The 27,532-nt window shown below is 36.0% G+C and overlaps 1 protein-coding gene and 1 long non-coding RNA gene across 2 annotated transcripts in view; one reads left to right on the top strand and one right to left on the bottom strand.

Annotated features, from left to right (window-relative positions):
- Positions 1 to 27,400, top strand: part of LOC124228125 (uncharacterized) — a 50,442-nt gene extending 23,042 nt beyond the window's left edge. Inside the window, exons 2-3 of the long non-coding RNA XR_006885640.1 lie at positions 7,097 to 7,260; positions 26,631 to 27,400. This is a non-coding gene — a long non-coding RNA (uncharacterized LOC124228125). The remainder of the gene's footprint in view (positions 1 to 7,096; positions 7,261 to 26,630) is intronic.
- ATAD2 (ATPase family AAA domain containing 2) overlaps positions 1 to 27,532 on the bottom strand; it is a 66,083-nt gene that overhangs the window by 9,153 nt on the left and 29,398 nt on the right. The window contains exons 12-22 of the mRNA XM_046642427.1: positions 23,651 to 23,825; positions 22,685 to 22,773; positions 19,062 to 19,221; positions 18,221 to 18,311; positions 17,252 to 17,566; positions 10,633 to 10,765; positions 10,074 to 10,260; positions 9,177 to 9,362; positions 2,763 to 2,898; positions 1,338 to 1,534; positions 614 to 773 (exon numbers count right to left, since the gene is read on the bottom strand). Of these exons, the coding sequence (XP_046498383.1) occupies positions 614 to 773; positions 1,338 to 1,534; positions 2,763 to 2,898; positions 9,177 to 9,362; positions 10,074 to 10,260; positions 10,633 to 10,765; positions 17,252 to 17,566; positions 18,221 to 18,311; positions 19,062 to 19,221; positions 22,685 to 22,773; positions 23,651 to 23,825 (1,829 nt within the window). The remainder of the gene's footprint in view (positions 1 to 613; positions 774 to 1,337; positions 1,535 to 2,762; positions 2,899 to 9,176; positions 9,363 to 10,073; positions 10,261 to 10,632; positions 10,766 to 17,251; positions 17,567 to 18,220; positions 18,312 to 19,061; positions 19,222 to 22,684; positions 22,774 to 23,650; positions 23,826 to 27,532) is intronic.

Below are 27,532 nucleotides of genomic sequence, written 5' to 3'. Positions count from 1 at the left end.
CCACTTTTTGAGAAAGAGCACTGATAACAAAGAAAACAAGCTAAGTTGTTATGCAATTTTTGTGTCCCATTAGAGGATATATCATGTAATTGTTGATAAACACAGAGGTTTTGGAATGAAAAAAACCTGTATTCAAATTCTGCCTCTACCACTTCCTGGGAATGTGACTCTGAATAAGTTTTTTTTTTTTTTTTGAGGAAGATGAGCTCTGAGCTAACTGCTGCGAATCCTCCTTTTTGCTGAGGAAGACTGGCCCTGAGCTAACATCCGTGCCCATCTTCCTCTACTTTATATGTGGGACACCTACCACAGCGTGGCGTGTCAAGTGGTGCCATGTCTGCACCTGGGATCCCAACCAGGGAACCCTGGGCTGCTGAAGCAGAACGTGCGCACTTAACCGCTGCGCCACCGGACCGGCCCTTGAATAACTTTTTAAACTTCTCTAAACTTAATTTTCCTCAACTATAAAATGAGGGGTAAGGTTGTTGTGAGAATTAAATGGCACTGTGAATATAAAATGTTTATAATATAGCACCTGACATAAAATTAACCCTCAATAAGGGGGTTAGCAGCCCCCATTCCAGCCCCTGAAAAAAAATCCACTAATGCTCACCTCCAGGATCTCGATCTGGATTGTATTCTAAAGCATTACTACAGATTAGATCAATATCACTCAAATAGTCTTTCACAGTCAGATACTTGTGGAGATCAATTTTACTGATTACAGACGAAAGGTCCATTGGTTGCTTTATTACAGTGACATAATCAGGAACCTAAAATTCAAGCAAATGACCAAATCATTAAATTAACTCTGAACATAAAAAACATTTGACTTAAGTTTCTCTTTCAGGGAATATAGGGGAGAGAGAATAAATATGTAAGAGATAATGACAATATATTAATATGAAATCTTTGACTCTATTTAAGGCTGGTTTTGTTTTGCATTTACTGCTACTCTTGGGCACCTATATCTCCAGTAACATCCTATACCACTTTCTTCATCTAAATGCCACCCATCCTTCAGTGTCAACTTAAGACCTCACTCTCCAGCTCACTCTAACCATGTAGGTCAGAATAATGTTATGTAGCATTAAGACATTCTCAAATTGCTTCTAGAACGTCTGGGTTGGGCCAAAGTTCGTTGCCTAGTCTCTGTAGGAAAGGAAAATGTGTTACATAGCTCTTGAAGTCTCCATTTGTCTAGGACACTACTTAACATGTTTCTGTACAGAAAAAACAAGTTAATAAAATAGAGAAGAAATCACAAACAATTCAAATATTCTGATTTTGAAGCATTATAGTTTAGAACACATTTGATACAAAGACTAAATTAATACCTCATCAGGGTCAACAGGCTTAGTAAATACTCTGAATCGCTTATCAATAGCAAGCCTATGTGTAACATTTCTTAAGAAAATCCTCAGTTCTCTAAATGTATCTTCTTCTTGTTCTTCTAGTCGTTTCACTTCTTCTGCAGTCAATGGTCTTGGCTCAGGTGGTGGTGCTACTGGAAGTACCTCCAAGGCCTGCAAAACTTCACATAATAGAAGATTTTAGTTACTACTCTCCCATCATATTAAATGATTCAGTGCACATAGCAACCAGGCTTTCAGGAGTTATCCTCCTTGCATCTGCCAGAACTCAGAAGATTTGGAATACTAAATGCTACCATAATCTCTACCCCTACATCTCCCCCAGCAATCATTGATAACTTGCCATTTGGAATACTAATTCCTAAATCATCCTCTGTTCCATTTTAGGATCATTTAAGAGACTATTAAAACTTTGAAAATGCATTATTTCCAAGAATATTCTAACAGTGAAAAAGACTTTGAACTAATAAAGAATTGTGATATGTTTTCAAATATAACAAAAGTTTAATTTTGATTAAACAGATATGCACCGACTACTCAGGATTAAAAAGGGGCTATGACAGTGCTGCCCCAATAAGATTACAATCTATTGAGTAAGAGATATAATCATAACATCACCGCAATGTCATGTAGTATGAAAAAAGTACAGTGGGTCATAAAGGTAGAAAATTAATTTTGCCTCGCTATACTAGGGAACAAAAAATGAGTTATAAAGGATGAGTAGTTCCTTAGGCAGACATGGGCGATGGGTATAGAAACAATACTGAGAGAAAGTAAGTATTAACGAAATTATGAAAGGGCAGGAATATATTGTGTATGGTTTAAAGATAAGAGTGCTTTGTAAGGAAAGAGGTGGGGGAAAGGAGGGAGAACAGAAGTGCCAAAAATGGTTTGGAAAGACAGATGGGGGCTATACTATGAATTCTGGCTCAAATTCCACATGCATTGGGGCCATACTATGAAAGGCTGTGTGTGCTTTAAGAACTTTAGTCTATTTAATGGGCAGCATAGAGATTTTTAAGGAGAGGATCAACCTCATGACCAAGGTTTTTCTGTTTTTTTTTTAAAGATTTTATTTTTCCTTTTTCTCCCTAAAGCCCCCCAGTACATAGTTGTATATTTTTAGTTGTAGGTCCTTCTAGTTGTGGCATATGGGATGCTGCCTCACCATGGCTTGATGAACGGTGCCATGTCTGTGCCCAGGATCTAAATGGGCAAAACCCTGGGCTGCCGAAGTGGAGTGTGTGAACTTAACCACTCGGCCATGGGGCTGGCCCCCATGACCAAGGTTTTGAGCTTACGTTCTTAGAAGATGGCAGTGCCATTAACTGATATTTTATTCCCACTTCCTTGAAATTATTAGATATTAACTTTGATAGAAGAACTAACCTGCTTTCTTTTTTGATATAGGAGGCTTAGCAGCTTGCTTTAGAATTAAATCTTCAAAAAATTTTGTCCGTTCTTCTTTACCAGGTAACTGGACGTTAAAAATTTCTCCATAATCACGAATAAATAATTCTTGCACCTTAAAAAAGAAAGTAAATGCATTATGTATGTATACACACACATGCTATGTATGTGTCAATTATTCAACACAACCGTAGATTATACACATTTTTAATGACAATCTAAATTGTGTATTAAAGAAATTATGTTTTAAACAAATCTTTTACATATGTTGGATTTACATAAAAACCATGTATGCAATAGATTAATAACCAAAACACATGGGATCTTCTTTAAAACTCAAGACTCCAAACTATAATTCATATGGTAACTAATTTGGTTATATTTTACTTAAAAGGTTTTGTTGAGATCAGCTAATTCACTTACACAGCCAAAAGTGAGATATGAAAATAAGCAGTTGTTCAATAAGAATAAAAGCCAGAAAATAACAAATGTTGGTGAGCATGTGGAGAAATTACAGCCCTTTGCTGGTGGGACTGTAAAATGGTGCAGCCACTGTAGAAAACACTATGGTGGTTCCTCAAAAAGTTAGACACTGAATTACTGTGTAACCCAGGATATATAGCCAAAGGAATTGAAAGCAAAGTCTCAGACAGACACTTGTATACCAACGATCATAGCAGGATTATTCACAACAGGCAAGAGGGAGAGACAATCCAGAGGTTCATCACCAGATGAACGGATTAACAAAATGTGGTACATACTTATAATGGACTATCATTTGGCCTTAAAAAGGAATGAAATTCTAACAAAAGCTACAACATAGATGAACTTTGAAAGCATTATGCTAAGTGAAATAGGCCAATCACAAAAGGACAATACTACATGATTCCACTTATATGAAATACCTGGAATAGGTAAATTTGGAGACAGAAAGCTATTATAACAAAGGTTACCAGGGGCTGAGGGGAGGAAGGAACGGGGAGTAATTGTTTAATGGGTACAGAGTTTCTGTTTGGGATGATGAAAAAGTTCTGGAAATGGATAGCAGTGATGGCTGCACACTGTGAATATACTTAATGCAATGTACTTGATGCCACTGAATTGTACACTTAGAAAAATGGTTAAGATGGTAAATTTTATGTCGATTTTACTGCCCAAAAAAAGAATAAAAGCAAAACAGATGCCAAAAAGATGTTTCTAAACAAACCTCTAGACCTTTTCCAATATTATTATTAGAGGATAGCAATGTTTATTCCTCGTAGGATGCTTGTGTGCTTTATTTAGGTATCTTTGATAGCGAAAAGTTTACATTCATAGCTTTTGAATTTTCTGCTTTGCAGGGCCTTCCATGCTCCAAAATCATGAAAATGTTTTTCTCTAATACATTATGATATGAATATTTTCCTCCTGTCTCAATATCACTTATGAAATAAATCTCTACTTTTGCTAATTCATTTGCTAAATTACCATGTATACAAGAGTCTACTAATGGACTGTATTCCATTAATTTGTCCATTGTGGCCCAAATTCCAGAGTTTTATTCACTAACTTTGTGATATGCTTTAATATTTGGTGGGCCAAGAACCTCCTCGTTGCTTTTTCAAAATTTTCTTGGAAATTCAAGCACTTTTTTCCTTCTACATTCAATTTTAGAATCCACGTATCTTGGGATTTTTATTGGAATGTGTACCTTTCCCCCCTTTCTGTGGTCTGGAAGTTATATGTTGTATTTCTATTCTTTTAAGTTTTAACAGACATATCGAAGCTGCTTTTTCTACCAAACTGTAAGGTTAACCAATATCTACATATCAGACAAAAATCTGAACGTGCTTTTACTTTCTTCTCCTCCTTCACTGTCTTTCCTGTCATTTCAAGTTCAGACCAAGACCAACTTAGATTTAGTTTCATATTCTTTAAAAAAATTTTTTCTATCACAATTTGTGATGTTTTACTGTTTTCTTTGATCAATGCTGGTTATATGCCACTTCTGCAAAATAAAAATCCAAGAGGAGAAATAATCCTTTAATAATTCTTTCAGTCAGAGGTTTACGGGTAATAGTTTCTTAGGCATTGCATGTTCAAAAATATCTTCTCTCGCACTCAAATGCTAACTTTCTTGGGCAGAAAATTACAAGTTCAAAACTATTTTCCTTCAAAACTTGAAAATGTTGCTCAGTTGTCTCCTTAGAAGCAAGTGTTATCAATGAAAAGGTAAAAGTAAATTGGTTTTCAGTCTTTTCTAGTAATATTTTTCTCCTGGTAGATTTTTAGATTTTTTTCTGTACTTTTGGGCTTCTGAAATTTTATCCAGATGTGGGCTTTCTTTTTTTTTGAGGATATCAGCCCTGAGCTAACTGCTGCCAATCCTCCTCTTTTTGCTGAAGAAGACTGGCCCTGAGCTAACATCCATGCCCATCTTCCTCTACTTTATATCTGGGATACCTAACACAGCATGGTGCGCCAAGCTGTGCCATGCCCGCACCCGGGATCCAAACCCGCGAACCCTGGGCTGCCGAAGCAGAACGTGCGAACTTAACTGCTGTGCCACTGGGCCAGCCCTGATGTGGGCCTTTTTATATCCATCAGTTAGAACACAAGAGGCCTTTGAAATCTGAAGACGTATGCTATTCTTTAACTCTATGAAATCTTCTATTATGTGACTATTTTCTCTTCCACATTTCTTTTTTTCCTCCCATAAATCTCATTAAATAGATGTTAGACCTAAATCTAGCTCCTCTGCTTCCTTTAACTTTTTCCTCACTTTTCAATTCTTTGTTCTTTTGTATCACACACTGTAAGAGTTCCTGGCCTCATGATCTTCCATCTTGCTAATTCACTCTTCATCTGTCTGCTCCTTTTCAGCACTGTGGGATTTATTTGGAGGGAATCATTTCATTTATAACTCCAACTGGTTCTTTTCCACAACAGCCTGTTGGTGACGCATAGATATGATTATCCCCAGAGTTGTCCTTCCTCAAGTGCATACTTAGATGCTTTTTTTGTTTATTCTAGCTTCTACTTCCAGTGATTATGGAAGAAGCTAGACTATATCGGAAACAGCATGTGCTTGTAATTTGCCCTTGGGGCACAAGGGTTCCCCATTCCTCCTGATATCAGCAGCCATAGATAAGTCATTGCTCTGCTACACTAGTCCTTGAACCCACCATCACTGCTCTAGATGAGGACAAACAACTCTGCTGACTGTTGGCTGGCATGGCCAGAAGTGAAGAAAGCCAATTATCCCAAAGTTGTCCAAGGGCTCTTTCGATTCCTTCCTAGCACTGACACAGAGTTAGAAACCACTCCCATCTTTCAAAGCAGTCCTTTCACGTTCATGCTTTGAACTGTGGTTAACCTCATCAATCTAATCCCCACTGCTTTATCTTCCATGGATTCATGAAAGTTTCTAATCCATTGACGACATTCTTCCCCATTTTCCCATACTGCTCTGAGTTGTTAGGGTCCACTCATTTTTGACTTAGAGGCTCATGCATATAGGTAGCCTGACTGCAGTTATGAGATAGACAAACTTTAATGTAGCTAATAATGGTACACCGTATTTCTCATATATTATAGCCCAATGCTATACAGACAGTATCATTGAATTACTAATCACCAAGGCTCAAAGTAGACTTGCTTATTTGCATCCATATAAACTAGATTATTCATTTTTTAAAATGAGCAATTTCTGGTCCTGTGCCCATTCCATCTTACTATACAGTGTGGTACTGGGGTACTTTACCCATTTTACAATTGTATGCTTAGGAAATATTACCCTAAGGAAACAGAGAAGCTATCCTTTAAAAACGATCTTTAAGTACAGAATTCCCACATTCTTGATAAAGTTATCCCATATTAAACTGATTACAGTTTTCCAATCTCCCCACAACCATATAAAGTTAGTTCAGCTAGTCTCTTGTTATCAAGAGTATAAACTTATTATCTTTAACTTCAAAATGACTAACAAAGTTTTCACCGACAGTGAGTACAATAAGCCAATGGTATAACGTGGCTATTAAACAGCATTTTTTCTTTACTCTGTTAATCAGAACACTGCTAGAGTACTTAATTCATTCTGGGTACAGCCTTTCAAAAGGAATATAAAGAGAAAGACGTTCAGGAGAGTGACTAGAATTTTGAAGAAACTAAAAATACGTGTAATGTGTGGCAGAGCCTGCTATTACCATACTCCATGTAATCTTCTTTTTGGGCACACTGCTATCATATTTCCTATCTCCCTTATACTTAGGTACAGCTATGTGACTGAATTTTAGCCAAAAGAATGTTAAGGAAATAATATGCATCACTTTCAGATGAGGCCATGAATGGGCCACTCCTTTCAGGCTGAATGGAATGAAATCAACCTGAAAAGCCATGTGATAAAAATGAGAACGCTCTCTCAGTTCGAGTGTCTGAATGACTGCATGGGGGAGAGCAGACCTGCCAATCTACTCACCTGCCTAGTATTGTTAAGTGGGTAAGAAATAAACTTCCATTGTATTAACAACCTTAAGGAATATAGCATATCATAGAAGAAACGTTTAGTGTAAAGAAGCTTGGGTCAGAGTGGGTAGAGAGAAATGAACATAAAAGAATATTCAAATATACAAAGAATGACAGATTAGGCAGGTTTCATATAGTACCTGGAAACAAACAGAGATTAAGCATTGGAAGCCTCTCAAAATAAGCTGATTTTTTAGGAGTCAGAGCTAACAAAGTGAATAGTGAAGAAAGTGTTTCCACAAAGGTGGGATATCCACATAAAGGAGAGTCCTGAACTAGATGATTAATTAAACTAGAAACCTTTAAGACCCCTTCCCACCCTAAGAGTCTGTAACATATACTTATTGTTCATTTCTCAGCGTATTCAACTTACAGGAATAATTCACAATCAACTACTAAAACAGAGTGATCAGGGACATAACCTGGTCTTTTGATAACTCTGAGACCTCATTTCCTTCTCCTCTGCCCTTCACTCATTCTAGCCATCCTAGCCTTCTTGCTATTTTTCCAACAGACCCAACACAATTTTGCTTCAGGGCCTTTGCACTTATTTTTCCTCAGTCAGGAACCTTTGTCCTTCAGATACTCAAATAGGACCCTGCCTTACCTTTTTCAGGTCTTTGCTCAAATACCATTTTCTTAGTGAGGCCTTACCTAGCCTATTTAACACTGTGGCCCTACCGCACTCTTCCGGCACTGTTTAGTTAAATTTTTCTCCATAGCATAGGTTAGTATTACATATTTTATTTATTTTTGTTTGTTTCCCCCTCAACTAAAATGTAAGCCCTAAGAGGCTATGAATTCTTGTCTACATTGTTCACTGCTATATTCCCAGTGCCTAGAACCATGCACAGCACAGAATAAACACTCAATAGATAGTTCTTTAAGAAAACATTTGAATTTATCTTCCTACTACTATTCTAAAAACTGTAAAACAATTTTGTCAAAGCTATGGAAAAAAGTATTAAATTCACTCATTTAAAAAAAGCCACAGAAGCCTAATATCTGCTTCCTATGTGCTGTGGGGACAGAGAGGTAGAAAAGAAAGTCCCTGACTTCATGTACTTTACATTCTGCTAGGAGAGACAGAGTCAAACAAATTAATATTTAATGGCAGGTAGTAATAAAAACAATGCAGAGTAAGGGAAAAGAGAGTGATGGGCAGAGGAGCTATTGCTATAATTGAGAAACTGATCAGGGAAGGCCTCTCTGAGGTGATCTGGGCAGAGACCTGAGAAAAAAAGGATTATGCCAGGCGAATATCTAGGAGAAGAGTATTCTAGACAGAAGCAGCATGAACTTTTGTCATCATTGGTAGTCATCTAAGTAGGACAGTAATGATACTGTCAAAAATTTTAAATGTGCACACTCTTTGACTAAGCTGCAGTTATTCCACTTTTAGGAAGAGATGCTAGAAAAATTCACATAGTAATGCTCATAGAAATTATAAGCCAAGGATGCTCACTGTAGCAGTTCAATAGAAAAAACCTGGAAAACAAAATACCTATGAACAAGGATTTGAATAAATAAATTACAGTACATCAAGACAATGGAAAAAGCCATGCTACTCTTAAAAAAGAATGTGACTTACGAATTAGAAAATACATAAAATATATAAAGCAAACTGCAGAATAATATGCATCATACAATCCTATTTTTGTAAGAGAAAAAAACTGATAATGTAGCATTATATGCATACACTTATATACACACCATCCTGCCCAATAAGCACATATACCAAAAGTTAACAATGGTATCTTTGATAAGAAAACTCTTCCTTATCATTTTATTCACTTTTGTAGCACTTGGAACTTTTACAATAAGTTCTTATTACTTTGGTATGAATAACTCTCTTTTTAAAGTATAATGATTTTCTTCCCCATAAACTACCTCTTCTGGCAGAGCACAATGGGGTTTGTCAGAAGTTGCAAGTAGTAAAACTGGAGCAAATGAAGGAATATTCTGTAATAACGTGGTAAATGTGGCTTTGAGTGTTGGTCCAACTATTTCCCACCACAAGTGAATATGAGGAACATACACTATACTTGGTGCAGTTCTCTTAGCTTCACGAATCATCTAGTAGAGAAAAAAAATTACATTCAGTTAAAGAGTCAACACATAAGTAATGCTAGCTTTATTAGTCTGGAACAATGTTTTACTTTCCAAAATTATCATATAAAGTCCTCAAGTTTTCAAAATGCTTCCCTCAATCCCACAATCTTATTTTTATTTATTTATTAAAAAAATTTTTTTTAAATTATTGTAGTAACATTGGATTCCCACAATTTTATTTTTGAATGTTTTGTGCAAGTCTCATATTTAGGAAAACATAATTGCTTCAAGCAATTAGAAAACAGCTCAAGAAATCTACAAGACTTTTCTGTTGTGGTAACCAAGGTTAAATATAAATATAAAAATAGCAAACACAGAAGCAGCAGAATATCTGAGTACTTAAAACAGAGCAGTCACTATTTTAAGTACTTCACTCATTTAATTCTCACAACAGCCACACAAGATAAGCACTATTATTATCTCCATCTTGCAAATGCGGAAAACAAGGCAGAGAGATCTAATAACTTTCCTAAAGTCACACAGATGTTAAGTGGTGTAAATGGAATTAAAACCCATACTCTTTAATGTCTAAGCAATAATGCATAGTTCCATTTTATAAACCTGAAGTTAGAAAGACAAAAAAACACAGAACAAAAAGAATGCAGCAATTCTAGATTCTGTCTCGAGAAGACTGCTTTGTCTTACAGCTTATTTGTCTGGACAACAATAAATTACCTGGGCACACGTTTCTTCAGGAGACGTAGCACTGACTCCAAAAAGAACAGGAATGTCTAATGTATATACTGCAAATTTTTCCAAAGCATGGATGACAGCTGGTGCCAAATGAGAACCCTGCCCAAATCCTGGTTCTCCCACTATCAATATTCTTGGTCGAAAAGACATAGGCTGATAACAAGCATTTCTGAAAGAAATGAGAAATAGAGTATGTTTTAGAAAAAACAGAGGTTTACATTTTCCTCCCAAATTACCAATTATGAACTTTCATAAGTCAAAAGTTTTGATTACACAGCCAGCCAATCATAACAGCACAGTTGAGACGGTTTTTGGAAACAATCAACCTCCACAGATTTTTAGGAATACTTTATACAGTGTATAGGAATACTTTATACAGTGTAATTTCTACTATAGTGACAACTGTAACAACAACAAAATTTCTGATAAGTTAAAAAAAACAGCAGATTAGTTGGCATCTTTTGTCTTTTCAACCACCACCTCATTTAGTTTTAGGGAATTTACACACCAAAAAATATATTTATTTCCAAGGGAAATGTACCTATTCAAATGAAGAAAATTAAAATTTTCTTTAGGCTTATTAAAGGATTTTTGAGAAAGTCCATTTTCATATACTGATGAAACATCATCATCACTGTATGCCAAGTCACTTTCTAGCAGAGGACAAGAAATATCTATAAAACAAAAAAATTGTATATTAGTAACTTTTCAGGATTGCAAACCAAATCTTGAATACTTCAGTTAGCAAATCAGTGTACCTCGATAAATTTGTATTTTAAGGATCAAAAATATTTGTGTAGATATGAATAACAAATAAATATAAAAATGCATTCCAAACTTAAAATAGATTAAGTTAAAGGCAATCTGTGAAGTAAATTTCCTTCAAATATCCAGGCAAAGCATGACCAAATTCCTTTCATTTTTTATTGAGGAGGATTAGCCCTGAGCTATCATCTGCCGCCAATCCTCCTCTTTTTGCTGAGGAAGACTAGCCCTGAGCTAACATCCGTGCCCATCTTCCTCTACATTATATGTGGACTCCTACCACATCATGGCTTGCCAAGCAGTGCCATGTCCGCACCTGGGATCTGAACTGGCGAACCCCGGGCTGCCGAAGCAGAATGTGCAAAATTAACCACTGTGCCACCAGGCCAGGCCCCCAAATTCCTTTTAAGAGGCTCTTTATAAAGAAACACTTCAGGGGAGTGACGTCAGCAACATGGTGGAGTGAGCTCACCCGGGACTCTCTCCCCTCCAAAGTACAACCGAAAGGAACAACTGCATTCCAACAAAAAAATCCTAATAGCACGGAAATCATCAGAGACCCACAGCAGCCAAGCGACGGATGGCGGAGAGGCTGGAGCTGGCCTCGGAGGAGCTGGAACGGGGTAAGAGAGAATTTCGCTCCCTCCCCTAGAGCCTGGGATCCCTGCTGCCGGAGGTTCCATGAGGGAAGGAGTGGGGGAGGGGCTGCACATCCGCGGGATTGTCCAGGACTCCCACAGGCCCATGCAGTGGAAACCCTCTAACGAGGGAAAGCTTTTGCGTGGGAGGACCCTATCAAGCCAGGGCCCTGGGAAACCACAGAGCGAGTGCTGATCTGAATGCAGGTCGGTGTGCAAGAGAAAGTGCCCCTCGTCCCCCAACCTGCGCTGTGCGCCGCCATTGCGGCTGAAGTCAGAGGGCTCAGAACATGTGCTCTCGACCCCTATCTAGTGGCAACAGGCTGTAACTGCAACCGAATAATAGCATTATGCACAAAAACCGCTCCTCTACCATCCAGCAATTTATAAAAGCTCCAGACCAGAAGGAAAACAATAAAAACACAAAAGTATGTCCTGAGGACTTGGAAATAGGTAAACTAAATGACAATGAATTCAGAATAGCTATCATCAAAAAACTCAATGAGGTAAAGGGAAATATAGAGACACAAGTCAAGGAGTTACTTCACAAAAGAGATTGAAACTATGAAGAAGAATCAATCAGAAATACTAGAGATGAAAAATACAACGGATCAGATAACAGAGAATACAGATTCCCTGAATGCCCTTGTAGACACCATTGAGGAGCAAATTAGCATAATCGAAGACAGACAGACTGAATGGCTCCAGATAGAGGAAGAAAGAGAACTAAGAATTTAAAAAACTGAAGAAAATCTCTAAGAAATAGCTGACTCAATGAGAAAATGCAACTTAAGAATTATCGGTATTCCTGAGGGCATAGAAAAGGAAAATGGAGCAGAAAGTGTGCTCAACGAAATAATAAAGGACAACTTTCCAAATCTAGGGATTCAGAGAGAAATATGTGTGGAGGAAGATTTCAGATCTCCTAGATTTGCCAATGTAAAAAGACCCACTGCAAGGCATATAGTGGTAAAAATGCCAAAAATGAATGATGAAGAAAGAATACTCAGAGCAAGAAGGCAGAAGAAAATAACCTACAAAGGAACCCCTATCAGATTTTCAGCAGATTTCTCTACAGAAACCTTACAAGCTAGCAGAGATTGGAATAACATATTCAAAACATTAAAAGATAAAAATCTTCAGCCAAGAATAATCTATCCAGGAAAAAATATCCTTCAGATATGACAGAGAAATTAAATCTTTTCCAGACAAACAAAAGCTAAGGGACTTCGTAGCCACAAGACCTCCACTACAAGAAATCCTCAAGAAGGCCCTCATACCTGAAAAAAGAAAAAAAGGGAGAAAGGGGTCACAAAACACAGAGTAGGGAGTCAAATACATAGAATCAGAGTAGTATAGCAAATATTCAACTATAGCATTAGGATAAAGGGAAGGAAAATCACCAAAGCAAAGACAATCTTATCACTCTGACGACAAACTCACAACACAAGTTGGAATAAGAGATGAAAATAATAATTTAGGAGGGGAGAAGGAAAGGGACTGAATCAGTTTAGGCTAAGGAAGTAAGAGACCACTAGAAAAAGGACTATGTTATACAGCAGATTCTGAATACAAACCTCAGGGTAGCCACTAAACTAAAAAACAGAACACAGACACAAAACATAAATAAGGAAAAACCTAAGAAACCCAGCATAAGAAATTGCAGAAGTCAATGGGTAGGCTAAAACACACAGGACAAGAAACAAAGTAAACACAGGAAAACCGGAAAATGAGCGACAGAATGACAGCATTAAGCCCTCATGCATCAATAATCACCCTCAATGTAAACGGATTTAACTCTCCAATAAAAAGACAGAGTGGCAAAATGGATTAAAGAACAAGATCAAACAATCTGTTGCCTCCAGGAAACGCACCTCAGCTCCAAGGACAAACACAGGCTCAGAGTGAAGGGGTGGAAGACAATACTCCAAAGCTAATAGCAAACAAAAGAAAGCAGGTGTCGCAATACTTATATCAGACAAAACAGATTTCAAGATAAGGCAGGTAAAGAGAGACATAGAGGGCCAATATATAATGATTAAATGGACACTTCATCAACAAGAAATAAAGCTTATAAATATCTATGCACCAAACACAGGAGCCCCAAAGTTCATAAAGCAACAATTAACAAACCTAAACCCCACTCACATCAATGGACAGATCATCCAGACAGAAAATCAACAAGGAAACAGTGGAGCTAAACAAAAAGCCAAAACAGTTGGACTTAATCAACATATATAGAACACTTCATCCAAAAACAGCAGAATACACATTCTTCTCAAGCGCGCATGGAACATTCTCAAGGACAGACCATATGTTGGGAAACAAGGCAAGCCTCTACAAATTTAAAAAATTGAAATAATAACAAGCATCTTCTCTGATCATAATGCTGTAAAGCTAGAAATTAATTACAAGAAAAAAGCTGAGAAAGGCACAAAGATGTGGAGACTAAACAATATGCTATTGTACAAGCAATGGATCATTGAAGAAATTAAAGAAGAAATCAAAAAATACCTGGAGAGAAATGAAAATGATAACATGCCATACCAACTCACATGGGATACAGCAAAAGCTGTATTAAGAGAAAAATTCATTGCAATACAGACACATCTTAACAAACAAGAAAAATCCCAAATAAGCAATCTTAAACTACACCTAATTGACTTAGAGAAAGAAGAACATACAGCCCAAAGTCAGCAGAAGGAGAGAAATAATAAAAGATCAGAGCAGAAATAAATGCTATTGAAACAAAATAGGCAGTAGAAAGAATCAATGAAACAAAGAGCTGGTTCTTTGAGAAGATAAATAAAATTGACAAACCCCTAACCAGACTTACAAAGAAAAAAAGAGAGAAAACTCAAATAAACAAAATCAGAAATGAAAGAGGAGAAATAACAACAGACTCTGCAGAAATAAAACGGATTATAAGAGAATATTATGAAAAACTATATGCCAACAAAATGGATAACCTAGAGGAAATGGATACATTCTTGGACTCCTACAGTCTCCCAAAGCTTAGTCAAGAAGAAGCAGACAATTTGAACAGACCAATCACAAAGAAAGAGATTGAAACAGCAATCAAAAGCATCCCAAAGAATAAAACCCTAGGACTAGATGGCTTTCCCGGAGAATTCTACCAAACTTTCAGAGAGGATTTAATACCTATCCTTTTCCAGCTATTCCAAAAAATTAGGGAGGATGGAACACTTCCTAACACATTCTACGAGGCCAACATCATGCTGATACCAAAGCCTGACAAGGACAGCACTCAAAATGAGAACTACAGGCCAATATCGCTGATGAACACAGATGCAAGAATTCTCAACAAAATTTTGGCAACGCGAACTCAGCAATTCATCAAAAGGATCATACATCATGATCAAGTGGGATTCATACAAGGGACACAGGGATGGTTCAACATCTACAAATCAATCAACGTGATACACCACATCAACAAATTGAGGAATAAAAACCACATGATCATCTCAATAGATACAGAGAAAGCATTTGACAAGATCCAACAGCCATTTATGATAAAAACTCTGAACAAAATGGGGATAGAAGGGAACTACCTCAACATAATAAAGGCCATATATGACAAATCCACAGCCAACATCATACTCAACGGGCAAAAACTGAGCGCCATCCCCCTGAAAACAGGCACGAGACAAGGATGCCCTCTATCACCACTCTTATTTAATACAGTACTGGAGGTTTTGGCCAGAGCAATTAGGAAAGAAAAAGGAATAAAAGGAATCCAAATAGGGAGGTAAAAAGTGAAACTCTCATTGTTTGCAGTCGACATGATCTTATATACAGAAAACCCCAAAGAATCCATTGGAAAACTTTTACAAGTAATCAACAACTACAGCAAAGTTGCAGGGTATAAAATCAATTTACACAAATCAGTAGCATTTCTATACTCTAATAACGAGGTAACAGAAAAAGAACTCAAGAACACAATACCATTCACAATCACAACAAAAAGAATAAAATACCTCAGGGTGAATTTAACTAACGAAGTGAAAGACCTATACAACGAAAATTACAAGGCTTTTCTGAAAGAAATGGATGACGACATAAAGAGATGGAAAGACATTCCATGTACATGGATTGAAAGAATAAACATAGCTAAAATATTCATTCTACCTAAAGCAATCTACAGATTCAACACAATCCCATTCAGAATCACAACGACATTCTTTACAGAAATGGAACAAAGAATCCTAAAATTCATATGGGGCAACAAAAGACCCCGAATTGCTAAAGCAATCCTGAGAAAAAAGAACAAAGGTGGAGGCATCACAATCCCTGACTTCAAAACATACTACAAAGCTACAGTAATCAAAACAGCATGGTACTGGTACAAAAACAGGTGCACAGATCAATGGAACAGAATTGAAAGCCCAGAAATAAACCACACATCTACAGACAGCTAATCTTTGACAAAGGAGCTGAGGGCCTACAATGGAGAAAAGAAAGTCTTTTCAACAAATGGTGCTGGGAAAACTGGAAAGCCACATGTAAAAGAATGAAAATTGAGCATTCTTTTTCACCATTCACCAAAATAAACTGGATCAAAGACCTAAAGGTGAGACCTGGAACCAGAAGGCTCCTAGAAGAAAATGTAGGCAGTACACTCTTTGACATCAGTATTAAAAGGATCTTTTTGGACACCATGTCTTCTCAGAGAAGGGAAACAACAGAAAGAATAAACAAATGGGACATCATCAGACTAAAGAGCTTCTTCAAGGCAAAGGAAAACAGGATTGAAACAAAAACACAACCCACTAACTGGGAAAAAATATTTGCAAGTCATACATCCAACAAAGGGTTAATATCCATAATATATAAAGAACTCACACAACTCAACAACAAAAAATCAAACAACCCGATCATAAAATGGAAAGGAGACATGAACAGACATTTCTCCAAAGAAGATATATGGATGGCCAATAGGCACATGAAAAGATGTTCATCATTGCTGATCATCAGGGAAATGCAAATCAAAACTATACTAAGATATCACCTTACACCCATCAGAATGACAAAAATAACTAAAACAATGGTAACAAATGTTGGAGAAGTTGTGGAGAAAAAGGAACCCTCACACACTGCTGGTGGGAATGCAAACTAGTGCAGCCACTATGGAAAACAGCATGGAGATTCCTCAAAAAATTAAAAATAGAACTACCATACGATCCAGCTATCCCACTACTGGGTATCTATCCAAAGAGCTTGAAGTCAGCAATTCCAAAAGTCCCATGTACCCCAATGTTCATTGCAGCATTATTTACAATAGCCAAGATGTGGAAGAAACCTAAGTGCCCATCAACAGATGACTGGATAAAGAAGATGTGGTATATATATACAATGGAATACTACTCAGCCATGAAAAACAGAATTGTCCCATTTGCAACAACATGGATGGACCTTGAGGGAATTATGTTAAGTGCAATAAGCCAGCTGGAGAAGGACAATCTCTATGACTCCACTCATATAAGGAATTTAAACATGTAGACAAAGAGAACAAATTAGTGGCTACGAGGGGAAAGGTCGGGTGGGGGGTGGGCACAAAGGGTGAAGGTTTGCACCTACAACACGACTGAGAGACAATAATGTACAACTGAAATTCCACAAGATTGTAACCTATCAACTCAATAAAAATTAAATTAAAAAAAAAGAAACACTTCAGCGATGTATAAAAGATTTAGCTTTACTGATAATGAAAACTAAATGGGCACCCAAGTTTCATACCTGAGTCTAATGCTTTATTTGTTCTGATTTCTGCATGTGGAAATACTCTCTGCAGGGCTTTGAGGATCTTGTGAACAGTGCCTTGCAGGAGCGGTTTCACAATGGTGGACAGTGCCTGCCCAGGTGATGTCACAGCTCTTTGGGAGGCTGGTATCATCTTGTGCATGGCTACCTCAAAATCCTTAGCTGAGATATTAATTGAAGAGAGATCCAACTGCAGTTTCTCACTAGTGGTATATATCTGTGGGTAGCGGCGACGAAGAGCACATAAAGCAGCCTCAGAGCATATCGACTTAATATCTGCACCACAGTATCCTATTCAAGGCAACCACAAAAATGGTAAAAAGTAAACCACTACCCTATTAGCATAACCATGGTTAAAATAAAATTGAAAATCAGCATAGCAATATAGTAGCAAAATATTTAGGAGTAATAAAGCTAAAATCCCTCATGCACCCAATGAACTTATATGGTGGTAATAACCATCAAGAGATCAACTTTTGTGAGTGAAATATACAAGCATTAAGTACAGCATGGGGCTAAGAGCAAGAATTTTAAAATCAGACAGAGTAGGTTCAAATTCCAGTTTGTCATTTACTAGATGGGTGATCTTTGGAGAATCATTTATGATTTCTCAGCAATTTTCAACATCTGTCAAATGGGGATAATGCTATGTACTTCACAGGAATGATGTGAGAATTACTTGAAAGAACATAGGTAGAATACTTAATGAGATGATCAGAAAAATGTAAAGAGCAAAGACAGCTATTATTTTTATTGTCTACTTTGCTCTCCAAGTTCCCTGATAGCCAATCTGTCAAATACCTCTATTCGATATCTGGGATTTTTTAAGAAGAAAACATGTCACAAATATGAGATGAGAAACAAATATAATCTTGCAAGACTACAACTTGTTTCATCTTTGAAACGCAAATAATATTTCTTTTTAATGCTTAAAGCAATGTTTACCAACACAGTTTTCTGCTAGTTCTTCTAGAAATACGTCCAGTGGTTTAGGATTCCAATCCCTTGTGTGAATCTTCAGAATTTCTTTTCGAGCCTACATACAAAAACAATTTCACTTTTTATATCTATAATAAAGTGGTATTCAGATTAGAATTTCAATTTAAAATATTTTACCTAAAATTGTAAAGAAATCAATACCTAATATAAACAGAAATATGAAATGGTAAAAATGAAAAAAAAGATGTATTTTTAAGAGTTTAAAGAATTTATGTTAAACAGATTTACATTTATAGTGCTCGAGTTCTATTCATCATAAATGTGAATGAGAGAAATTAAATAACTACTCAACTATTGTTCATTCTGGTACATAAGAAGAATTGTTTTAAAGAGTACTGACAGCTCTACCCATATTTTCCTGCTTGGTTCTCAAAAGATTAAGTGGCTTTAAAATAGCTGGGGAGGATTATATGGTGGTACCCATGAAAAAGCCAAAGCTAACAAGTTGACTAAGGACTGACTGTTCATTACGTCATATGCTCTGAAGCAAAATAAAGTTGTATGATTAACATCCAAAGGCTGTGCTCAAACTGAAAGAATTTTAAGAGCATTTTTAGGGAGGCATTATTTTATTTAAAGAAAAGAATAAGAAACCATCTGAGTTCTTTTCTTCTCTTTAAATAAAGTAATGCCTCCCTAAAAATACATACAAACATGTTTGGATATTAATCATACAGCTTTGCTTCAGAACATACAAAACACAATCTTCAAATTTTCACTGTACCAAGACTTTTTCATGATAAAGGCAACATATTTTGTTAAAATTTGAGTGATGTTAAATTCTTACATCTTTATCAGGTAGGCTGAAAAGGAATTCTCTGTCAAAGCGACCAGGCCTTCGTAAAGCAGGATCAATAGAATCCAGTCTGTTGGTAGCACCAATGACCACAATTTCTCCTCTGCTGTCCAGTCCATCCATAAGAGCTAGCAGGGTGGAAACAATAGAACTAAATTTAAAAATAAGAGAGAAGAGATTAATCAACTGAATCTTGAATGTATCATTTCTTCTTTTAGTAAGATTTAATACATTAAACATGTGAATGAATTTTCTTAGTGCATCCCACAACTTTCAATGGATTAAAAAAAAAAATCTGTAAAATAACATACTAAATAGCATGTAGAGAGTAAATCAATAGAAAACACAGATGGTCTTTAGAATGCCAAAAATAAATCCTGGAAACCATTTCACAAAGGAACTTGAGAGTTCCCAAACAAGGATACATCAAAAAAATACCAGTAAGTACTGAGTAGACAAACAGTATCTAAAAATTATAAAATGTTCCATTGTGTACACATTATCAAAGGACCCCAAAATAAAATAAAATATACATAAAGCATAAAAATAAAGGATTTTAATTACATTTAAAATTTTTTTACCATGGAGAGTAGTAAAATGGTCTCCACACCTTCATCACCCAGTTTCAACAATTAACAATATTTTTTTATGTCTTTACCCACTAGCTTGAAACAAAAACACTAAGATCATTTACTCCATAAATATTTCATGTTAAGTACTTCATGTATGTATTTCTGAGATAATGCTAAAAAACTCCCACATTACAATGATACCAATGTAAATGACAATAATTCCTTAATTTCACCGAATATCCAGTTTTCCCTAATTATATTTTTATATTTGATTTGTTCGAGCAAAGATGTACACACTGCACTTAGTCAAACGTCCCTCAGATCTGTAACAGTTCCCAGCACACCTCCCTCATTTCTTTCTTCCTCCATGCCATTTCTTTGTTGAAGAAATGGGGTCATTTGTTTCATAGAACTTCCTTCCCACATTCTGGATTGGGCTGATTCTTTACTGATGGGGTCATTTAACTTAGCCTCTATTTTCGTATTCCCTGTAAAATGGTAGTTAGTTCTACAAGCTTCTAGATGTAGGTTAAAACTATTTGGACAGCATATTTCATAGGAAGATACCATGTACTTCCTAAGTATATCTCAGGAGGCAAATAATACCAGTTTCTCACTTAAGATCAGTGGCTGGGTTTAGGCGAGGCATTATATCAACTTACTCCACTCATCATAAACTTCACTGTCAACCTTTTTACCTTACTGTTTTAGCAATCATGAATAATTATCGCTTAGATCAGGGTTTCTCAACCTTGGCACAACTGACATTTTTGGCCAGAAAATTCTTTGTTGTGGAGAGCTGTCCTCTGTACTGTAGGATGTTTTAACAGCATCCCTGGTCTTCACCCACTAGATGCCAGTTGTGGCCCCCTTCAACAGTTGTGACAATCAAAAATGTCTCCAGACATTTGCCCCCTGGGGGCAAAATCACTCCCAGTGGAAAACCACAGGTCCAAAGCCACTATTTCATAAGGTATTGCAAAATGGTGATTTTCTAATTCAATGATTTCCTTTCTGTTTATTAACTGTGATTTTCCTATAAAGAACAAGGTTACTTCATCAACTATTAAATTACCCCAAATGATGGTTACAGGGCAGGAAAAAGAAATGCTTGATTCATTCCCTTTATCAATTTTCAGAGTAATGAATCACTATCTTAGCAACTTCTGGAGTAACAAATTTTTTTTTTAAATCAATAAAAACTAACAGTTTTTATGTATTTGATGCATTTCAATCTATTGCAGTCATCATTATTTTTGACGATCAAATTGCCCCATCTTTGGCCCGTGGAAACTCCCTCAAAATTGGCTATGTCATTCTGATATGACCCCAGTAGTCTTCAGTTGCTTGTTTCCATGTATTACAGGATGTTCCAGGCTTGTCTTTATTTCCTGCCTCAGTTCTGCAATCCACCATCTCTGCTAAGAGTCCTACTATTTAAGGATCACATTCTGGGTGCTAGGAGTATGAAGTGCTTACCGGATTGTGATTGCTTCTAGGCCTTTTTAGTGTCCAGAGCTAGAAATTATTTTTTCTTTTAAAAAAAACCTCATCATGAGTTCATACTTATATTTCCAATTCAAAATAAAGATTTTAGGGTTTTAATTTAACTTATTTTATATTTGGATCCTTTTAGACTAAAAATCTTATTTTCTAATGTATTCACATAATTACTTATTTGCATTATCCTACAATATTATTACTAACAATAAGATAATACGGTTTAATCACATTCAAAGTGCTACCTTCTAAAAGCCTGAGTTTAACAACAAGGTTTACTCTGAGATTTTTAAATTCTTTGGGGGAAAATACTTGTACACTAAGTTTCTCTTAAAAAAATATATATATGTGTGTATTTGAGATGGCATGTGCTTGCTAAAATTACTCTATAATTTTTGTTGCTAAAGTTTCTCCAATTCCTTTAGAACTGTTCCAAAATACAGTAAGTACTCAATTACTTGATTGTAAAGTGATGACAGTATTGTAATTGTTTCTCCCTATTAACACATGAATACAGTATGGCTGATGATGGAATTTGGACACATACAGACATAGGTATTTTTACCATACTACTTAACATTTTAATTTACTCAGAGCAACAAACAAAATTGTACAGCATCAAGTCAAAGGAGGCCACAAGAATACAGTAAATATTGTTAGATGTCGGAAAAGACAGAACCTCCCTATCACTCACATTATTATATGCTGTTCCTCTTTTATATTATCTACAATAAACAAACAATACTGGATATATGAAGGCACACAAACATTTGCTTTAGGGTATCCCAAATTAATTAAACAATTACAGACAATTCATACGACCATTTGAAAAGAAGCTCTGAAAAAGTGAAGATGAACTGGGATTAAAAGTAATTTAAATTCAAGTTAAGGCAGTGCCACTAAGGAAAAGTGCTCCCTTGGGTAAGCAGGTTATCATAGGGAAGATGTAATTTTCCCATCCTGAAATGAGGAGGTTGGGCTAGTATTAAAATCTTAAACTAGTAGTAATGCGCTAAGACATATTTTGCTGGGCTCAGACAGTGTCTTAAATATCCAAATTTGTTGGCAACATTTAAAGATATTTCATACAAAAATCTGAATATAAAGTGTAAGAAAGAGAGGAAGTTTGTTTTTCAAGTCTGACTCAGCTTCTGCACTTCAACAGTAGGCTGGAGCTAGAAACAACTGGCTATGCTCTTATGACTGGACACACCGCCATATTCTCAACCATAGTCCCACTCTCACCACTGGCCTGCCTCACTCATTTTATTTGCCTTACCTCATTGGACTGTGGGCACTTAAGTTTGGTATCACACGTTAAATCTGTAACCAACATTTTAATACTGTGCTTGAGAATATCCTGCCACCCAGAACACATTCATTTTTTCTTTTTGTACTATATACTGGGGTTCTACTACCAAAAAAAGGGAAACTACTGGTTCGTAAAGTTTCTTTTACCATTTAACATTCTATCCCTCATATAACATCAACATAGTTCAGAATGTAGGAAGAAAGGCAGAACTGCCATCAAGCAAGTTTTACCTGTGAATTTGATCTTGCCTGCTTGACCGTACTGGAGCCAGACCATCGATTTCATCAAAGAAAATAATTGATGGGCGCATCTGATAAGCCTAGAAAGTAGGTCCGGTGATTGCACATTATCATGAAAAACTTCAAATATATAGACTTACTATAAACCATTTTAATCCATTTTCATTCCAACTTGCTTACTAGCATTTATTTATAGCTTATAAATCTAAATGTAAATTCAAGAACTATGTTTAAAGATCAGACTAAATTATATTAACACAGTTCAATTTTATTTGCATTTTCAACTGGAAATATTCAAAATACATACTCTACTGGTTATATACCTTAGAATTCATATAGCTTTAGTTATTGGGACACAAAAAATATCTAAAACACCAACTGTTAAAGTAAGACAAAGAATAGAAGACAGTGATATGGCATTCCTCCATGTCAGGATGGGGAAACATTTAGCAAGATGCTACAGCTTTTTAAAAAAAATCTATTTCTGTAAAGTTAAAATAAAGAATCTCAGTGAGTTCCATAAAGAGATTTAAAAGCATCTGCAGCAATGTGCCTCGGTAGATTAGAATGTATTATCTCACAATGTGCTGTCAATACAATGTGGGATATGAAATTGAAAGCCACTCTAGGGCAGAACTAATCTTCAGTTTGCATATTGAGACATAACTCACTACTATTGTCTCTCTAAGTATGAGACTATCACTCGCTCTCTAGGTATGGGACCTAAGACTCCAAAGAACTTAGATCCAATTATTCCTTTCTCTTCTTACTATAAAACTGTTCATCGTAGGTCAGTCTTATCTTGACATACAAAAGAAAATAATCTAGAAAGATATTTGGTCTAATTCTTCTGAGTTTATTTCTATGAAAAGTGATAAAGTGCAGGCTGTATCTAATCCTTACATACTTACATCTACATTGATTATAGACCTATATAGATAAGTTTTAATATCATACCTGATCAAATAGCAATCGTAGCTGTCTTTCCGACTCTCCTACCCATTTACTCAGACAGTCAGCACCTTTCCTCATGAAAAATGCTACTCTCTTATCCCCTTGACTGCACTCATTGGCCAGTGCTCTAGCAACCAGAGTTTTTCCAGTTCCAGGTGGACCATAAAATAAACAACCTCTGTAAAAGAATAAGTATTATTTTAGCTATACATTAAAAAGTAGACTATTTAAACAAAATGAGAAACCAATTTCATGAATGCACTTCATTAGTGAATGAAAAAGTAAATAAGACAATGGAAATATCATTTCAATCCACAAAGCACAACTTAAAACCAGGGAATTAATACTGACACCACAAAATTAATATTGAAACTAAACAAAACTCTTTATTTGAAACATACTGTCTTTTATTAATTCATCATGCCCATATATTACCTTACCTTGCATAGAAGTCATGCTTAAAAAGAGCTGATAGTTTACTTTTGTAACATTATCAGGGGAAAGAAGAGCAGATTTCATCTACAGTCTTCGGTCTTCCGCATCAATAATGTAATACCAAAAGTTTTGCAAGAAAACATGTTGGGAATGAACAGGAGAGAAAGTAAGATAAAAGAAGAGAGAACTTAAAGAAATGGTAGTTGAGTGATAGGGACTAGGCCAATGTAAATAATTTAAAATAATTTTTGGTGACATCACTGCCATGGAATAACCTACAGCTTTTTCATATATTCCAAAGTTATTCACTACTCTTAAGATATAAATCTGAGAAAATGGGCTATACTCATAACTCTCAGTAGAAGTTTAAAAAGGCTGTAGAAATAGAACACGTGAGGGGTTAAATTCTACCAAAGTAATATGAAATTGATAACCAATTTCACATCATCAAATAACTGCTCTTGAAAAGAAACACTTAAGGTATATCCCAGAAAAACAGAAATGACAAAATAAAAGTAGCAGGAAAAAATCACAAGTGATGAATGAAATACATTAAAAGTTAAGAATGAAATATTAAAGAAAAAATAAGAAGAAATGGACATAATCAAATGTAAACACACACACACACAAAAGCAACTTTTAAGAAAACAATCAAACAAATGGAATAAACCATAGTGATTTTAACAATCTTATTTGTGAGACTTTTTTTTTTTTGAGGAAGATTAGCCCTGAGCTAACTGCTGCCAATCCTCCTCTTTTTGTTGAGGAGGACTGGCCCTGAGCTAACATCTACTTTATATGTGGGACGCCTACCACAGCATGGCTTGCCAAGTGGTGCCATGTCCACACCCGGGATCCAAACTGGCGAACCCCAGGCCACCAAAGCAGAACGTGTGCACTCAGTCTCACAGGGGCCTGTGAGACCATGTTAAAGAGGAATTAAGGATTCACACAAAGAGGAAGCAATGAGATGTTCATGACATTAACATTTGTGATAATGAAAACTAAATAGCCAGCAAGAGCAGAATCAATTTAATAAAACGTGATATATCCACATAATGGAATACTATTCAGTCATTAAAATGGAAAGGGAACATAACATGAAAATGGCAGGTTCACACTACCATATAGTTGATTTTTACTGGGGGTAATGTATGTTGTAAAGGAGAAATGAAGAGAAAAAATTGGGGGAATTTGTTGTGTCTTTCAAATTCACTAAATTAACTAGGTACTTCCAACATTTCCTGTAAGAAGTAAATGCTATTATTTAATATTAATATGCTTCTGATCTTTAAAATTTTAAAATTCACCAATGTTTAACTGTGATTAATTTATACTACATAACTTTTATAATGGAAAGGGAAAAAAGCTTACTAATTTAAAAAAGTTTACTTAAATCAATATTTCCATACAGGGTGATGCAGGGAGAAAAGCTGTATAAGGAAAAGGGAATCAGAGACTAGGGTTTAAAAAATGGGTTAATAACATATAAGAACTAGAAGAAAAAGGAAGAGGATAAATTATGGTGATATAAAAGTTCAAGAGTGGACTTCCAGGTAAACATGACAGATTGAGTATATGGTTTTGTCTGTGCTCTTCCCTTTAATTCTGCTTAAGTGCATAAAATGAACAAACTGAACAAAATGAGATGATAGCACTTGAGATATCCCAACAAAATTTTGCAAGTTAGAATGCAGATGACCTTAGCAGACCCGAAAAAGCAAAAAATCTAAAAAAAAGAAGCCCCCAGTAAGAAAGCTAATTTGCAAAATCCCTCACAGAATTTAGAGGCAACATATCTCAAGGCAGGAGTGAAAGGTGGGGTTGAAAACAGGAAAATGGAGTAAGACATTATTAAAGAACAGTGAGACGACCCTGATTCCCTTCCCCTACCCTGTGCAGGTAACTTGCTTGGACAGCTCACTTTCTGGTACAGAACAAGATGAGACACTGCAGGAATTAAATTAAAAACTCCATACTTAATGGTGGAGACTACTAACACTTCTCAGGTCTTCTGCTAAAACGCTGGCAGCCAGGCTTTCATAAGCTTCAGACAGAGACTGAAGGATTCACCTCTGGGATAAAACACCCCTAGATACTGACTTTGAGGACTTCTGGTGAAAGAATCAGCCCCACCAATTACCCTAAGGTGAGACCTACAAGTTAACAAACCCTACTAGTGAGATTTAGAAACATGTTTCACTCTTAAATATTAACAGAGAGTCAAGGATCACTAGACACTTAAGGAAAGCCTTGACTTAATATCAAGAGAGACCAAAACAAGAGAGAAAAGGTAAGAAGAATAGATTAATCTAGAATGTCCAACATTCAAATGACATGAATTGAGGGAAAAGAAAAATTGGAGTGGAAAAATTCCTCAAGAAGTGATACCAAAAACTTTCCCAGAAATCAAGGACATGTTTCCAGATTGTAAAGGTATAGCACAGTGAAGTGGAGGAGAGGAAAAAGACATATCAGTAGAGTGTGAGGTTATAGGACTGCTGCCAAAAATAAACAAAAATAACTTCCCATGCACTCTTTTTCTCAGGATATTTCTAGAACGTGCTCCTTCAAAACACAGCTATAAACCAAGAAGGTCTTACTTGAACCAAGGAAGTAGGGAACCCAGCACTGAAAGCAACATAAAAGGCAATTCCATAATGATGGGGATGGAAGTCCCAAGGCTTAGTTGTGCTACAAGACAACGAGCAACCAGTCCTGATGGAAGCAGGAGAAAAAGGCCTGAGGAAGATGTGTCCAGAAAACCAAGGAGCCAACAGATTACTTGATATGTTTAACTGTACAGAAAAGAGTTTTATAGTTCTAGCGAAGACTTTGTGGATGAATTGATAAGTATATATAAAACTAATTTAAAAAAACCCACAAAAAATAGACAAGTATTAAAGCTGAGGAGGCAAGAGGAGAGTTGTAAAAGAGAAGAAATGTAAGTCAATATACTACATATGGGTTAACTGTAAGAAATAGTTACACAGTCATAAAGCAAACACTGAAAACTGATTCAACAATTTTACATATGTATAAATAAACTATTGGGAGCGTATGAGGAAGCAAAAAAAAATGTGTAAATGTAAAAGATGGGGTAAGTAAAAGAGCCAAATAGTCACTATTCAGAGTTAGAAGTCTACAGATTGTGCCTAAAATAGAAAAAGCAGAAATTATAGTATAAACATATTATTTAGATATGTACATGTAAAGAACAGTTAAAGGATTGAAAGTAGTTGGCTCTAAGAAGTGTAAACCGAAACGGAGAAGCGTAGAGGAGGGACCACCACCATTTTTCTTTGTGAAACTTACAGTACTATTTATCTTTAAAATTATGCACATATACTACTTTGATACAAATTTAAAACTAAATTTTTAAAATGAAAGAAAAAAAGAGTATGTATGGGAGGAATTTCAATAAATGTATGAAAAGCCACAGAGAATGAT

Source organism: Equus quagga, chromosome 16, assembly GCF_021613505.1.
Source record: "Equus quagga isolate Etosha38 chromosome 16, UCLA_HA_Equagga_1.0, whole genome shotgun sequence".
NCBI lineage: Eukaryota > Metazoa > Chordata > Mammalia > Perissodactyla > Equidae > Equus > Equus quagga.
This window is presented reverse-complemented; position numbering and strand designations above follow the sequence as displayed.